At 42.2% G+C, this 15,200-nt stretch overlaps 1 protein-coding gene across 1 annotated transcript; it reads left to right on the top strand.

Annotated features, from left to right (window-relative positions):
• The first annotated feature begins 493 nt into the window (after positions 1-493).
• LOC148442982 (rho-related GTP-binding protein RhoV-like) lies at positions 494-14,245 on the top strand. Its single transcript, XM_088463431.1, has 3 exons — positions 494-911; positions 7,627-7,685; positions 11,517-14,245. Exons 1-3 carry the CDS (start codon positions 686-688, stop codon positions 11,955-11,957), a joined length of 726 nt encoding a protein of 241 aa, XP_088319557.1. The 5' UTR covers positions 494-685; the 3' UTR covers positions 11,958-14,245.
• The last annotated feature ends 955 nt before the right edge of the window (positions 14,246-15,200 follow it).

Here is a 15,200-nt window from a genome sequence, read left to right as displayed (position 1 = left end):
CAGGTGTCTAGATATAGACGCCCGGTCATTTATCCAACACCGGGATAAAACAGTCGGGAAGCCAGCTGTCGGGATTCCGGCAGCCGGCTTCCCGATTGTATACTGTATAATTCCATTAATGTTGTTTAAGATCTGGCAAGCCTATGTATAACAATACCTATACGGTGCTGGACCCTGATTATAATTGGATCATCTGCAGGGCATTGCTGCAGCCACACTATATAATAAAAATCCCTGCAACAAATAAACAGCCTATTTTGCAAGAAATAAATAGTACATTTCAACAAAAACTTCAGTAGATAAAACGTGGACACTATTGTGCAGTTTCTGTAGCCAGTGTCTGTCAGTCAGGAGAGTATAAAACTGACACCCTGAAATGTATTACACCACTAGAGTGTTGTCTGTAAGGAAGTACAGGCTCCAATTACCATGCGGGGAGGGAAGGTATAAATAGGGCTGGCTGGGTGCTTCACACATCAGTTGGAGAGCAGACCATGACATAGTAACACCTGGTTTGAATAAAAGAGTGTAAAACCTTTGAAAGGGATGCCCTGGAAATGCACTAAAGATGTGATTAAGGTCATCTGAGGAAACAGTAGCACTAAAAGGCCCATGAGAAGAAGCAAAGTGGATTTGTCTTCCAGGTTGTTGCTGAAGATCCAGGACTGTATCCTGGACCCTTATTATGCCACCTCAAGTGATGCTGGATTGTTCTGAGGCGAAGAGGTTGAGTCCACAGTTATCGGGGTCCCTCAGGAGACGAAACTCTTCCAGACCCAACAGCCAGGAGCTTGGTATAAAATGTGTCCTTGTGGGTGATGGTGCAGTGGGCAAGACAAGTCTGGTGGTCAGCTACACAATTAATGGCTACCCGACAGAATACCAGCCAACTGCCCTAGACACATATTCTGGTAAGTTGTAAAAATGTTCATTTATACTAAAATTGTTTTTGTTTTTTTAATTACTATCAGTTTGATTATAAAGTCTAATTCTCTTGCTACATTGAGTCAAAAAGACAGGATATTTACGCAGTGGTACAGCTGCCCATAGAACTTTCATGGCTACAGTACTTACCAAAGTTTGACATTGTAAGTGAAAATCTATATAGCACATACATAGATTGTTGCATACTAAAGCACAAGTTATAAAAGTGTAAAAGTTGAAGTGAGATTTAATCCAGTAATTTATTTATGTACTTTGTAAGTAAAATCTGTTTTGTTTTGCCAAAGCCGAGCATTTGTGGGTGGAAGTTCAAAGTTGGAATTTTTAAATCTTGCAATAAATATTGCAGAATATTGCTGATTTTGTTAAATCACACATCATTACATAAACCCTAAAGATATTAGAGGGCGTTGCTGCCCTGTTTATAAGCTAGTTTACAAGCTATATGTATTGTACTACTATTTGTGTGTGTATATGTTGTATGTGTGTGTTGTGGTTAAACCCTTAGCAGTATAGGTGATAAATAACCATTGTTTAATCTTGGTCCTTTGCCTTACAATTTGGAGTGACAAAATGAGGAGGTGTCATGCAGAGACTGACTGTTTTTGGGAGCATAACACTTTCTGAACAAAACCTACCACTAACTCCTTCCTGCCAGGACAATTGTCTTAGTGTATTCTCACTTCAGTTTGCCCCCTGCTGTGATGTCATAGTTCACACTAGGAAGTTTTCTGGCTGCTGCAAAGTTGCAGTGTACAGTAGCTACTTATAGTATATAACCAATCTACATAAGCACGGTCCTAACAACTTTCTGCATGGCTTCCAGTAATAACTTAGATGGTCAATATAATGCAGATGCATTGGATACGGCATGTTGGAATGTGCCAAATAATGCAATCTTCATATAAATTATGTTCACTTGTATCCATTCAATGTCCACATGTGCAGTCATCATTAAATACACAAAGTGATAATTACAGTCTATTTACATATAGATTGTACGCTTGCGAGCAGGACCCTCTTACCTTTATGTCTGTCTGTTATCACTTAGTTTAGTCTTATTACGGTTTTATGCCTAATTGTAAAGCACAGAAAAAATATACTGGTGCTATATAAGTAAATTCTATATTATAACATATACAATGCCATAAAGTTTTTTTTCTCTCAATTTAAATGTCTATCAAAAATCTGAGCAAACAATTATATGGCAAAGCAGGGACTAAAAAAGTCATGTGTAGTTCAGAAAAGCTTAAACACACACATGTACACCACTCATACACATACAGAACCAGATTACCCAACAGGGCAGTGAGGCAGTCACCCGGGGGCATCTACATATAGCTACATCACCAGCGTGGGGGCACACTGGGGGCATCCACATATAGCTAAATCACCAGCATGGCAGTCACCCGGGGGCATCTACATATAGCTACATCACCAGCATAGGGGCACACGGGGGCATCCACATATAGCTAAATTACCAGTGTGGGGACACCCGGGGGCATCCACATATAGCTACATCCCCAGCGTGGGGGGCACTCTTGCATATGTGCACTGGGGTTTCTGTATGACATAATATAAACTGGGGGCGCTAAAGTGTGTTTAACACATTTGTGGCGCTGGGAGTAATTACACATTATACCTTTTAATTACATTGCCATCATATATTGACAATTATATTGGTAGGGGCCCCCATGAGTTAGTTGCTCTGGGCCCCCCACAAACCTTAATCCAGACTTACATAGATTTGTATATATAATACAAATACGGGGTGTTTCTATAATGGGTGCAGGGCACACGGGCCCCTAGGTTCAGGTGGGACCCACACAGCACATCTTGCACCCATATTTTTAATACTTACCACTCCGCTGCCGGACTCCAACATCGTCTCCAGTATCAGCGCTGTCAAAATCGCCTTGAAAATGGCCGCATACGCAGTAGGGAAAACACCGGGAAAATGTTTGCGGTGCTATTTTCCTGGTGACCTGAGCATATACGCTGTAGACTCAGGACACACTCTATGGTCCAGAGTCTGCCGGTGTGGCGCTGCACTCAGTACGCAGTCGGCCACCAGAGACAGAGAAGGGGACCCTGGACAGACTGCACACAGGCCCCCTCCTCTGAAACTCCCCTTTGTATAAATACAGTATATGATTGTTAATATAAATATTTATGTTTTAGACCTGTACATTTAAGATATTCTAATTTATACCTAATGCGTATTAAATAATTGTGAGCAAATGTGGTTTTAAAGGGGGATCAGCGGGACTTGATATAGTGTGTGTGTGTGTGTGTGTGTGTACGTGTGTGTGTATGTATGTATGAGTATATATATATATCTATATCTGTGATACATTGAACAAATGTTGGCACAGCTATACATGTGTTATCAGTTTTGTAGCTCACTCACTGCACCATCCTATATCCTGCATCACATTACTTCACCTCCCATCCGTTCTCATCTACATTTCTAGTTTAAAATTCTTTGTATTTGAAATACATGTACTATACTGATATAATAAATAACCATGCTATAGGGTTAATAAAGAAAACAGACACAGCATCTCATGCATTGAGTTTGTTAGTATCGGTTGACAAAAGTGTTTCCGGTTGAACAGGTTCCCCTCCTATCTACTAAGGTTATGATTTGATTTTCCCAGGAGTTAACAAGCTTCAGAAGAGACAGAACACACCCCTGTACTGTCTGATCTCTCCTCACTTTGCATGTGATGCACAGCTTATGGAGAAACTTATCACAACGTGTCATTGTAAATCTATCCCAATGTAAATGACTCTAGTGAGGAGTTCAGTTCCCTGTGGATGACATAATCAGATTGATCTGGGCTGTCTACCCTAATGACCCAATTATCTTATCCATATTTGTAATGCGGTTGTGATGATTTAAGTTTGACTAAAATCACAAAGCAAAAATGATATCTGCTGCATGCCTTCAGGGCATACTTGCCGGGAGGGGGCAGCCGGGAACATTACCCGGCATTAGGGGCTGAGCGGGGACGTGACCACGCGATTACTTCATCGTGTCCCCGCTATACAATGATGAAATTACCGGCATTGTGAAACAGGGGCGGGGCCTTGATGACGTGATTCAGCACAGATTGCGTCATCTAACCACAGCAGGGGAGAGGGGGGGGGTCCGGGGGTAGGTGGCCGGGAAACTTGCCCGCTTTTCCAGGCGGCCAGGAGTGCCACCCGATTTCTGGGAGCCTCCTGGATTTTCTGAGACAGTAGGCAAGTATGATTCAGAGGATGCTTAATATTTGCAGCTAGCCTCCCCCCCCCCCCCCCACCACCACCCAAATTATGTTTTGTGTATATATTCTGCTAACTTTATTTAATCAATATGCCCCATGGTCTCAAACAGACACAAAGCCATCTTTTACTTTCTTGCTTCTGAAATATCAGATTATACTGTGAGACCAGCTTTACATTTCTAGACAATTTAGCATGTTAGTAGGTCGTCATCGGGAGTATGGTCAGAATATGTGTAGCTGACTTTTTCCCATCATTTATATAACAATTTGCAAATAGCTATGAAGACAAAGCCTGCTGGAGACCAACAAGCCCTGGAAACCACACAATCCTGTATATACACTTTCCCGCACACCAGGGGTTATGGTTCTCAAGGGGGTTAGTAGTATCTCTTGTGAAATCTTGTTATAGGTGTTGCAGATGATGTATTTATATTGGGCATTAGGAATATATTCATAATGATTATATGATCACTTTGATGTTCCACCCCCCTTGATTGACAAGAAAAATATTTTACAAGGTGGCTGGTGCAAAAGTTTGGTAAATATAGATTGAAATGCTTTACCACTGTGCCATATACAAAGTAATGCATTACAGAGACATACAGTAGTATTATGTGCATAATTAATTTTTTTTTGGCTGCAGTTTTGTCTCAACTGTATGTTTACGATAGTGACAATAGGGATAAGTTTCTATAAAATGCCTTCTGTTGACAGAAAGAATGATTATTAAAACAGTCACATGCTATTGTTTTTGTTCAGATTGTTCATCTATTGTCTAAGGTCCAAGACTATTTGAATTTCAGATTGTGTTTGTTTCAAATGAGTTTTCCTCTGCAGCTCTACACAGTGGGGAGTTTGTTTTTCCTTTATAATTCAGTTTCACCTTGTTTTATTTTGGGTGCTTACGTTTTGTTTGGCTTTCTCTTGTGTGTTCAAGTGTACTCAGCCTTAATGCTTTTTGTTTCTTGTTTTTGTTTTTTCCTTTTATGTTGATCTGCTTATTTTCTGTAGATTTGCTAGGGAAACACTACCTCCTCCCATACTGGTTGGCACACTTACAGGGTACAGTAAGCGAAAGTGGGTATAAAAAGAAAGTGCTGTAGAGGCTTTACAGTAACTAAAGTATGTCAGGGGTCTATTTACTATACCCCGTGTTGTAAAGTATATTGTATGGTTACATATCATAATACCCGTAAGCTGCATTTTACCATGCCATGACTTCTTTTTGGAGTCCCTGCGGAAAAAATTGACGCTTAGTGATGGTTTTCTTTACCTCAACAGCAGCCACACTCTTCTGGCGGGGGGTACAAGCACATACGCTCTGCTCCTGTGAAGCTTCTCTGGCTTTATGGGTCCCTCATTGACTGGCTGTGAGTAATGCGTATTTCCCAACATTGAAAAGATTGGAAATTGGGACATTGTGTGTACACCTGGTGGTCCATGTGCATGGCCGTGCAACACGCCCCTGATCTAAGTCATGGTGGGGCATACACAGTGCTTCCTAAGCTGCTGGGCTGCCCCTAGTCACTATAAAAAGTTTATGGATGCCGTGCGCAATGCACATGGTGGCAATCCATTCTACCACTGCTATGCAGAGCAGCAGGGGAGAGAGACTTCCCAACCTTGCCCCCCTCCCCCCCTTTTTTTTCTTTGGAACTCTGTGGCCTGTGAGTGATACAGTGCCCGAAAGGCAGGACTGTGCCAAAGTTGGGAGTCCTGGGTAACGCCATATCCAGATGCTTTCTGAAGCTTGATAAATAGATCAAACCCCACATTTCCCATAGCAGGATATGGGGTGTGGTAATTACTTAATAATGTCCTGCAAAAGAAATCCACTATTTAGCTGTGCCATCTCTCTTCTTACATAGGAGAAAACAATGATAACCACTTTCTACAGCAAGGGGGTTATCTCTGCTTCATAAATAGAGCCCTAAGTGTAATCACTTCCAGAAATTCAAAAATTTATTTAATTAATGAGCCAGGGCAACCTGGCTATTTGTCTGAGCAGCTGTGCACATGCTCAGAAGAGGTCCCCAATATGATCTTTTAAGATATAGGGGCCTATTTATTAACCTAACTTCTCTGAAACGGTAGATTTCTCATAGAGCTGAGTGATTCCCAGCAGTCTCCTCATCCTGCCCATATCACTACTCTTCCGTGGGCCCAGGGGACTACCCGGAAATTTGGGAGTCTCCCGGGCATTCTGTATGTGTGTATCCCTGAATCTATGAAAGCCTACCTGTGTGATAACACCAGTGTTGTAAAGTGCAATTTTGAAAGAAATGCGGATTTCAGTCTTTTTTTTTTTTTTTAAATGTTGTTTGTATTTTTGAATGTGTAAGCAATCCCTTTCTAAGTGGATCATATATCCCACAGTTCATATACATAACAAGGGGTACTGTCCTGAGAAAACAGGGACACAGAGGCTGATGCAGAGTAGAACCTATGCCTGTTTGCAGACTGTATTTTGCGTGTTTTCATACTGCCCATATTCCAGAACCAAGCGTACACAAATACAGGCAATGCAGAGTCCTACACTTCCCATCCACCTTAATAGGCAATCAACACTTTCTCTACCTCCTGAATATCCCATATAAACATAGCACCCTTCATACCTCCTGAATATCCCAGAGCGCAGCCCCCCCCCCCCCAGAGTTTGATAGGACAGACATGAAAGCTCAGGCACTAGGCGGTATGTACCCAAACACAGGGGGCATGTACCGCATCATGGAAGCATTGTTTAGTACATCCCGCCCTAAGTCACCATTTGTGTGGAGTTTGTATATTCTCTTCTTGTTTGCTTGGATATCCTCCAGGTACTCTGGTCCCCTCCCAAGCTTCAAAAATACACTGTTAGGTTAATTGAATTCTGACAAAAAAATTTCCCTTCTGTGTATGTGTGTGTCCATCTGATATGGATTTTAAGCTCTACTGGGGCAGGAACGGATTTGATTGACTGAAATATTGGGGTCTATTTTTGACTGAAATATTGGGGTCTGTCTTGAAATATTGGGGTCTATCTCTTGGAGAGAGATAAAGTGGATGGAGATAAAGTACCAACCAACCAGCTCCTAACTGTCATTTTTTCAAACACAGCCTGTAAAGTGACATTTAGGAGCTGATGGATTGGTACTTTATCTCTGTCCACTGTATCTCTTTTCAAGGCTTAGTACATAGACCCCTTTGCTACATAATGTGTGTGCTATATGAATAAATAAATTCTATATATTCCAATGGAAACAATGTAAGACAACTCTCATCTAATGTTCTAAAATGACTCTTTGTTTTGCAGTGAAGTAAAGTTGACCTTTAATATGTGTTCCAGGCAGCAAACTCTGAGATTTCTTAAATTAGATCTTTTTCCATCAAGGGGGAAAGCATTCAACTTAACTTACATATTTTTATCTTTCAGTACAAGTATTGGTGGACGGGGCACCTGTAAGAATTCAGCTTTATGATGCAGCTGGACAGGTATGCAAAAGAAACTTCCTCTTGTTCTGCACTGTGCTGCAGCTAGGGCTATAAATATACATGTGCTATTTTACATGAGGCTTGCTTAGTATTTGACTAGGAAATCCTGTGAACGCAAATACCGCCAAACTCTGATTTCCCAGTACAGTCCCGTACATACACTCGCACCTGACACCCTTGCCACTTGACTGACTCTAAAAATAGGAGTCTTTGGTCCATATTTAATTTACGGGGATAAGCGGTCGTAATGTTCAACTGCATTTATCCAGAGAATTACACTTTTTCCTATGCACATATACACCTCCGCTGATAAAATTGCCACCATTGAGTCCTACACCAGCTGAGATGTGCCTACAATAAGCCATTTTTTATTACCTTTGTTACTATACATGAATAGAAAAATGTTCATACTACTATACATACTATAAATATGTTTCATTCTATTCAGTTTTGAGTCACCTTTGATTTAAGTACAGTAGCACCGGCGTAAAAAGCTGGTGCAATAGGTGGTTTTGAACCCTCTATGCCAGAAAGAGCATAAAACTGAATGACTGTTAAATTGTTCCTTACAGGAATTGAATCATTATTTTATACTTCCAATTACAGCCCCTCAACGTTAGCGGTTGCTTTTATTGTGTTCATCATATAATAAAGTGCAGTTTAATTAGTAAAGAGGGTATAATGTATATTTGGATTTAAAAAACAAAAAAGAGAGCGATATAGATATGATAAACAGGGCACTTGCCAGACCTGTAATGAACAAAAAGAGTTTATTCCATAAATACCATCTCACAGAATTGTATACAAGGCAGCGGACATTACTGCTTGTTCTGGTATGTGGTTTGTCATAATTAGAGTCCTTGAAGGACCGAAACGTTGGCTGTTTTGTATACACTCCTGTGAGATGGTATTTATGGAATAAACTAGTCTTTTTTGTTCATTACAAAGTTTGGTGAGTGCTCTATTTAACATATCTGTATGTCAGGGCTGGTGAGTGCCATATCTGTATGTCCGGGCTGGTGAGTGCCATATCTGTATGTCAGGGCTGGTGAGTGCCATATCTGTATGTCCGGGCTGGTGAGTGCCATATCTGTATGTCAGGGCTGGTGAGTGCCATATCTGTATGTCAGGGCTGGTGAGTGCCATATCTGTATGTCCGGGCTGGTGAGTGCCATATCTGTATGTCCGGGCTGGTGAGTGCCATATCTGTATGTCCGGGCTGGTGAGTGCCATATCTGTATGTCAGGGCTGGTGAGTGCCATATCTGTATGTCAGGGCTGGTGAGTACCATATCTGTATGTCAGGGCTGGTGAGTGCCATATCTGTATGGCAGGGCTGGTGAGTGCCATATCTGTATGGCAGGGCTGGTGAGTGCCATATCTGTATGTCCGGGCTGGTGAGTGCCATATCTGTATGTCAGGGCTGGTGAGTGCCATATCTGTAAACCAGGGCTGGTGAGTGCCATATCTGTATGTCAGGGCTGGTGAGTGCCATATCTGTATGTCCGGGCTGGTGAGTGCCATATCTGTATGTCAGGGCTGGTGAGTGCCATATCTGTATGTCCGGGCTGGTGAGTGCCATATCTGTATGTCAGGGCTGATGAGTACTATATCTGTATGTCAGGGCTGGTGAGTACCATATCTGTATGTCAGGGCTGGTGAGTGCCATATCTGTATGGCAGGGCTGGTGAGTGCCATATCTGTATGTCAGGGCTGGTGAGTGCCATATCTGTATGTCAGGGCTGGTGAGTACCATATCTGTATGTCAGGGCTGGTGAGTGCCATATCTGTATGTCAGGGCTGATGAGTGCCATATCTGTATGTCAGGGCTGGTGAGTGCCATATCTGTATGTCAGGGCTGGTGAGTGCCATATCTGTATACCAGGGCTGGTGAGTGCCATATCTGTATGTCAGGGCTGGAGATTTGCTGCACATCTCCTACAGCGATAGGATGCACCCCTGCTGGTGGAATGTGAACTGTGGCTGCTGGATACAATTTGATACAGTATTGTGTGTGAGTTTGTGTGTGAGTGTATCTGTGTGTGTGAGTGTGAGAGTGTATCTGTGTGTGTGAGTGTATCTGTGTGTGTGAGTTTGTGTGAGTGTATCTGTGTGTGTGAGTGTGTGTGAGTGTGTGTGTGTGAGTGTGTGTGTGTGAGTGTGTGTGTGTGTATCTGTGTGTGTGAGTGTATCTGTGTGTGTGTGAGTTTGTGTGTGAGTGTATCTGTGTGTGTGAGTGTGTGTGTGAGTGTATCTGTGTGTGTGAGTGTATCTGTGTATGTGAGTGTATCTGTGTGAGTGTATCTGTGTGTGTGAGTTTTTGTGTGAGTGTATCTGTGTGTGTGAGTGTATCTGTGTGTGTGAGTGTGTGTGTGAGTGTATCTGTGTGTGTGAGTGTATCTGTGTGTGTGAGTGTGTGTGTGAGTGTATCTGTGTGTGTGAGTGTATCTGTGTGTGTGAGTTTGTGTCTGAGTGTATCTGTGTGTGTGAGTGTATCTGTGTGTGTGTGACTTGTTGGCTAGTGGCAGGGCCGTGGGGGAGATCCTGGTATGTTCAGTTGTTGGTCTCCATGTCATGCCACATTGCCATGAGGTTATATGAGAGATCTGCCTTAGGATTGATTGAAAGTGTCACAAGTGCTCAGATTATAAAGGTAAACTTTAATGCTCAGCTTCATTTGCAAAATAATAGTATATGAATTGCCATCTAATACAGATGTGTCCTGCTACATCTTTGCCGCCGCTGCAACGTGCCGTGGTACTCATGATGCGAATCCGCAAATGGGCGCGTGCATCTTGTTCCTTCCCACAATCCATAGGATTGCATGGTGCGAATGCTGCCGCTGCTTGGCACACAGTATCGTGTGTGGCAAGTTGCATGCCGCATTGCGTGCACACATTTGCTGCATTGGTGGCAATGATGTAGCAGGACACATAATCTGTACATGATAGAACATATATTTACAACAGCTAAGTGGTCTGCTAAACCTATAATATTCTATATACGGGTATGTCATGTTTTATCTGGTGACTAGCTTTGATATGTACACATGGGTTTAGTGGTACTAAAAGGCCTTTTCTTTGCTTCTTCCACCAGTGGTAAAGAAAAGAATGTGTTCTGCCAGGAAGCAATTGGGAAGCCGACTGCCTAAATACCGGCAGCCGGCTTCCCGACTGTCATTTCCCGGCAAGGGTGAAATGCCGGGCGTCTAGATGTAGACGCCCGCATTTCCCCGACGCCAGGAGACCGACGCCCGGCATCACGATCGTACAGATGCCGGGCGCCGCGAGTGGACGGCTGCGGGGGGGGAGGGTTAGGTTTAGGGCTCCCGGGGTGGACTTAGGGTTAGGCACCCCCCCGGGAGGGTTAGGCTAGGGGGAGGGAGGTTTAGGGTTAGGCACCCCCTGGGGGGACTTAGGGTTAGGCACCCCCCCGAAGGGACTTAGGTTTAGGCAGCGGGGAAGGGGGTGGTTAGGGTTAGGCACTTAGAGGGGGGATTAGGGTTAGGCACTTGGGGGGGAAGTTAGGGTTAGGCACCCCTAAGGAGAGTTAGGGTTAGGGGGATTAGGTTAGGTTAGTGTATACTTACCTATCCACGATCGGGATTTCCAGCGCTGTCGGGCTTCCGCTGCTTCGAACTCTGCTCCTGTCGGCCTGTCACTTCCGGGAATCGAACCGCCGGCCATGCGGCCAGCGGTATTTCATACCCATTCCGTTCTGCCAGTATAACTATTTTGACTAAAACTATTTTTAAAGTGTGACCTAATCGCCCCACGCATTTTCCAGATAATTGAGATGCAAATCTGAATGGTTTTTTTTATTCCTTTGCCAGGAAGACTTTGACCGCCTCCGATCACTGTGTTATCCTGAGACTGATGTCTTCCTGGTGTGTTTCAGTGTGGTGAAGCCGAGTTCCTTCCAAAATGTCACTGAGAAATGGATCCCTGAAATACGCACCCACTGTCCTCACACACCAGTGGTACTGGTGGGAACTCAGACTGACCTTAGAGACGATGTGAATGTACTGATCGACCTGAGCCGCTACAAAGGCAGACCTGTCAGTGAACCCCAAGCACAGGCCGTGGCACAGAAAATCAGAGCTCAGACCTATGTAGAGTGCTCTGCATTGACTCAAAAAAACCTCAAAGAGGTGTTTGACACGGCCATTCTCAGCGCCATTGAGCACAAGGCACGATTGGAAAAAAAACTCAGTTCAAAGGGCTTTAAAAGACTCTCTAAATGCCGGTGGAAGAAATATTTCTGCTTTGTTTGAACCTGTTCTGCCAGCACTTGTCAAACTGAGCACTCCACTTTGAGTTGGATTGAGAAGATGGGGACTTTCCTTCATGGCCTGGAGACTTCTTGGTGATTGATTGTAAGGTTTTAGCTAGTTTTTCAAGTGGTACATGAATTTACTGTTTGACATGTGATATCTTAGAGGACTTTAAAGGATTAACTCCTAATTCATCTCTGACCAACAATGCATTTTAGCAGGACATACTATATTTGAGAGTGAAGGAGATCAGTGACCAGTTAACATTCTTGTAATGGGTATAACACTTAAGGTCTAATAGACCTTGTCACCGCACTGTGAACATTAACCAAAATATTTTGTACTATGGGTAAATCTGTCCCTCGATCGAAATGTAAAATTTCTCTTCTGCAATATCTAGAATGGTTTGACAAAAATTGCTGCTATAGTACGATCTACAGAATCAATATACCTAAAACTTAAAATTTATTTTAGAAGATACTACCATATAATACATTCAATATATCACATATTTACAAGAGAGAGCTCTAAACAGGCTTTTTAACTGTAAAACTGAATTTAAAGTGTATATTGTATAATCTCAAACTGGATAAATCTTTTAATCTCTGACCAATTGTCTTTTCTGGTACTATGTAATCAGAAAGACTGTTACCTGTAGACTTTCTTTGATCTGTTCAAATGGTGGCCTTCACACACTAGTTTTAGCTGATGATTGCTGCCCTTCCACCTAATTTTGAAGCACTTTTTTTAACCCTTGAAACCTCCCCCTCACCCCCCCCCCCTTCCCAGCCAGACCTAAGTCAATGAGTGATCATCCTTAAGGCACACATCCACTAAACGACAGTCAAAAGACTGCACGATTACGACATTGTAATCGTGCAGTCGTTTGTCAGTCTGTTATGTGCCTGCACTGTAGGAGCAGTCGTTCAGTGTAGGCACATCAATCATCTGCTAACATGCTGAATCTGACGATATCGTCAGGTTGTACAAGATATTTGTACGATGATAGATGTCTAAACGACCAGCGGGAACGCGCATCGCTGATCGTTTTAGACATTTTTTAAACAATTTGCAAACGATTATCGAACGATCGAATGATAACTTTATCGTTATCGTTCAATCGCTCAATTTAATCGTCTAGTGGATGTGCACCTTTATTTTCAGAGTTCCATGTAAAAAACACTACCTACAGCTTGATTGGTGTAATATGAATGTAAGACACTGTAATTACATTTAAAATTAAGGCTTCTTTGTATTTTAGTGACAGGCACTCTCCTTTGTAGATAGGTATTGCTGTCAAATGTGAATATAGTCATTAGGTCCAATGAGTGCAGCTGCACTTGTAAGAGTTTTGTATGACATAGGTCTCAACATTTTGTTCACTAATGTCTGGTGGTAGCAAAGCGTAACAGTACCTTCTTAAGGGCCCGATACATCAGGCAGCCATTTCCCCAATCTAACTGGAACTGCCGACCTGCCAGTCAGAAATGCCAATTGGCGGCCATCAATTGTCAATACGTGAGGGAATCGGGGAAACATTTTTTGTTAAACTCCCGATTTGCCAATTTCGATCATATTTTGGATGGGATTGGCATATCAGGGAAATCCAGCATGTTGGATTTCACCAGTGCCCCGATCATGGCGTCTGGCGATTGAGGAATTGCAGATGTATGGGGGCCTTTACCTACAGTATTTTAACATCTTTGTCCTTCTAAAGAGTCAGTACACTTGAGGCATTACAGATTTTTAAATAAAAAAAAAAAAACACTGCTATAATGTCATAAATGAGAATATGAAATGATGGTCTTGTAGATTTAACATAATTGCTAAAATGTAGTCACCTGCTCCTCCCCCCCCCTCTCTCCCCTGCATAGCCCAGTGGCTGCCCCTGACAACTGCTTTTTTTTCCAATAATAGAGCTGCCACTGCAATAATGATTGCATGGAGAAACCCCAGGGCACTGGGGATGGGCAGGAGCAGGTGAGTAAAGTTTAGCAGTTAGATGGTTAATGCAGCTTAAAAAACAAGAGAGAAATAATATCAAGGAAGCAGAGACATCATTTGTGTTTTACTGTTTGAAAAGTCAGGTAAACGTGTATGATATAAGAAAGGTTTAAGTGTATGTAAACCATGAGGGACAAGGAAAAGTGTGGTAGATGGCAAGGAGATGCATATTTTATATTCATTAACAGGTATGTGGAAAAAGGATTGGAGTAAGTGAAAAAGTACAAAGTACTATAATAAGCCTACTTAGGGGCCTATTTATCAACGAGTTTAATCATATGCAGCGAGTGATAAAACTTGTTGCGTATGATAACGGTACTCCAGCCAATCAGCTCCCAACTGTCATCTGTTTGAAAAATGACAGTTGGGAGCTGATTGGCTGGAGCACCATTACCATACGCAACGAGTTTTATCCCTGGTTGCATATGATAAAACCCGTTGATAAATGAGGCCCCTTAGACTAATCACTGTGAGAACATACTGTAAGTGGTCATATTGATTTTGGTTTTAAATCTTGACTTGTATGGTGTAATTAGGAATGATAGGACTGAACTTACTGAGAACATTTTTTATATAAATATTAAAAGGTCCTGATATATACATCAAGAAAACTGATAAATGAGGTAAGACCTTCAAAGGTTACAAAAAAGCCTGTAATGGTAACGGATCAGCTGATTTAGCACACTAATCACTAATTTCAAAAAATAGCTAAACTTACTTTTCTGGTTCTGCAATATCCTCTGGCATTCAATGGCTGCTGCAATATTTACTTCTTAAATGGTAAGGCTGAAAGGCTTGCTGCCATTCCTGCAAACACAGCTATAACACACCTGGCTAGGTAAATACTGACATATTATCCAAGGAGTAAAACCAGTTTGCTGATCATCTTTCAATGTATATAGTTGTATAAATATAACTTTTCCTGGCACTGGCTGTAAACAGAACTTTATTGTAAAAAAAAATTGTAAATAAAATCTTTTTCCACTATCACTGTTATTGTTTTATGGACTGTTATATAGAGTTTAGATTCAATATTTAGACTTAAAATATGTTTGCGTATGAGTTGAATGATGTCTTTGCTACAGTCAGGCCTGGCATCTACTGTGCACCCCTGTAGTCCTTACTGAGTTACTTCCTGTTGTGCAAGCCCAGGTGTATCCATATTGGGAAACCTGCCAAGGTACAGAGCAGTCCAAAGATAAAAGGGGTAATCCTGTTTGCAAAATCAAAGGACCTCCA

This window comes from Taudactylus pleione, unplaced genomic scaffold (genome assembly GCF_031769625.1).
Source record: "Taudactylus pleione unplaced genomic scaffold, aTauple2 ptg001370l, whole genome shotgun sequence".
Classification (NCBI taxonomy): Eukaryota; Metazoa; Chordata; class Amphibia; order Anura; family Myobatrachidae; genus Taudactylus; species Taudactylus pleione.
Note: the sequence above shows the minus strand (reverse complement) of the source record. Positions and strands in the feature narration are given on the sequence as shown.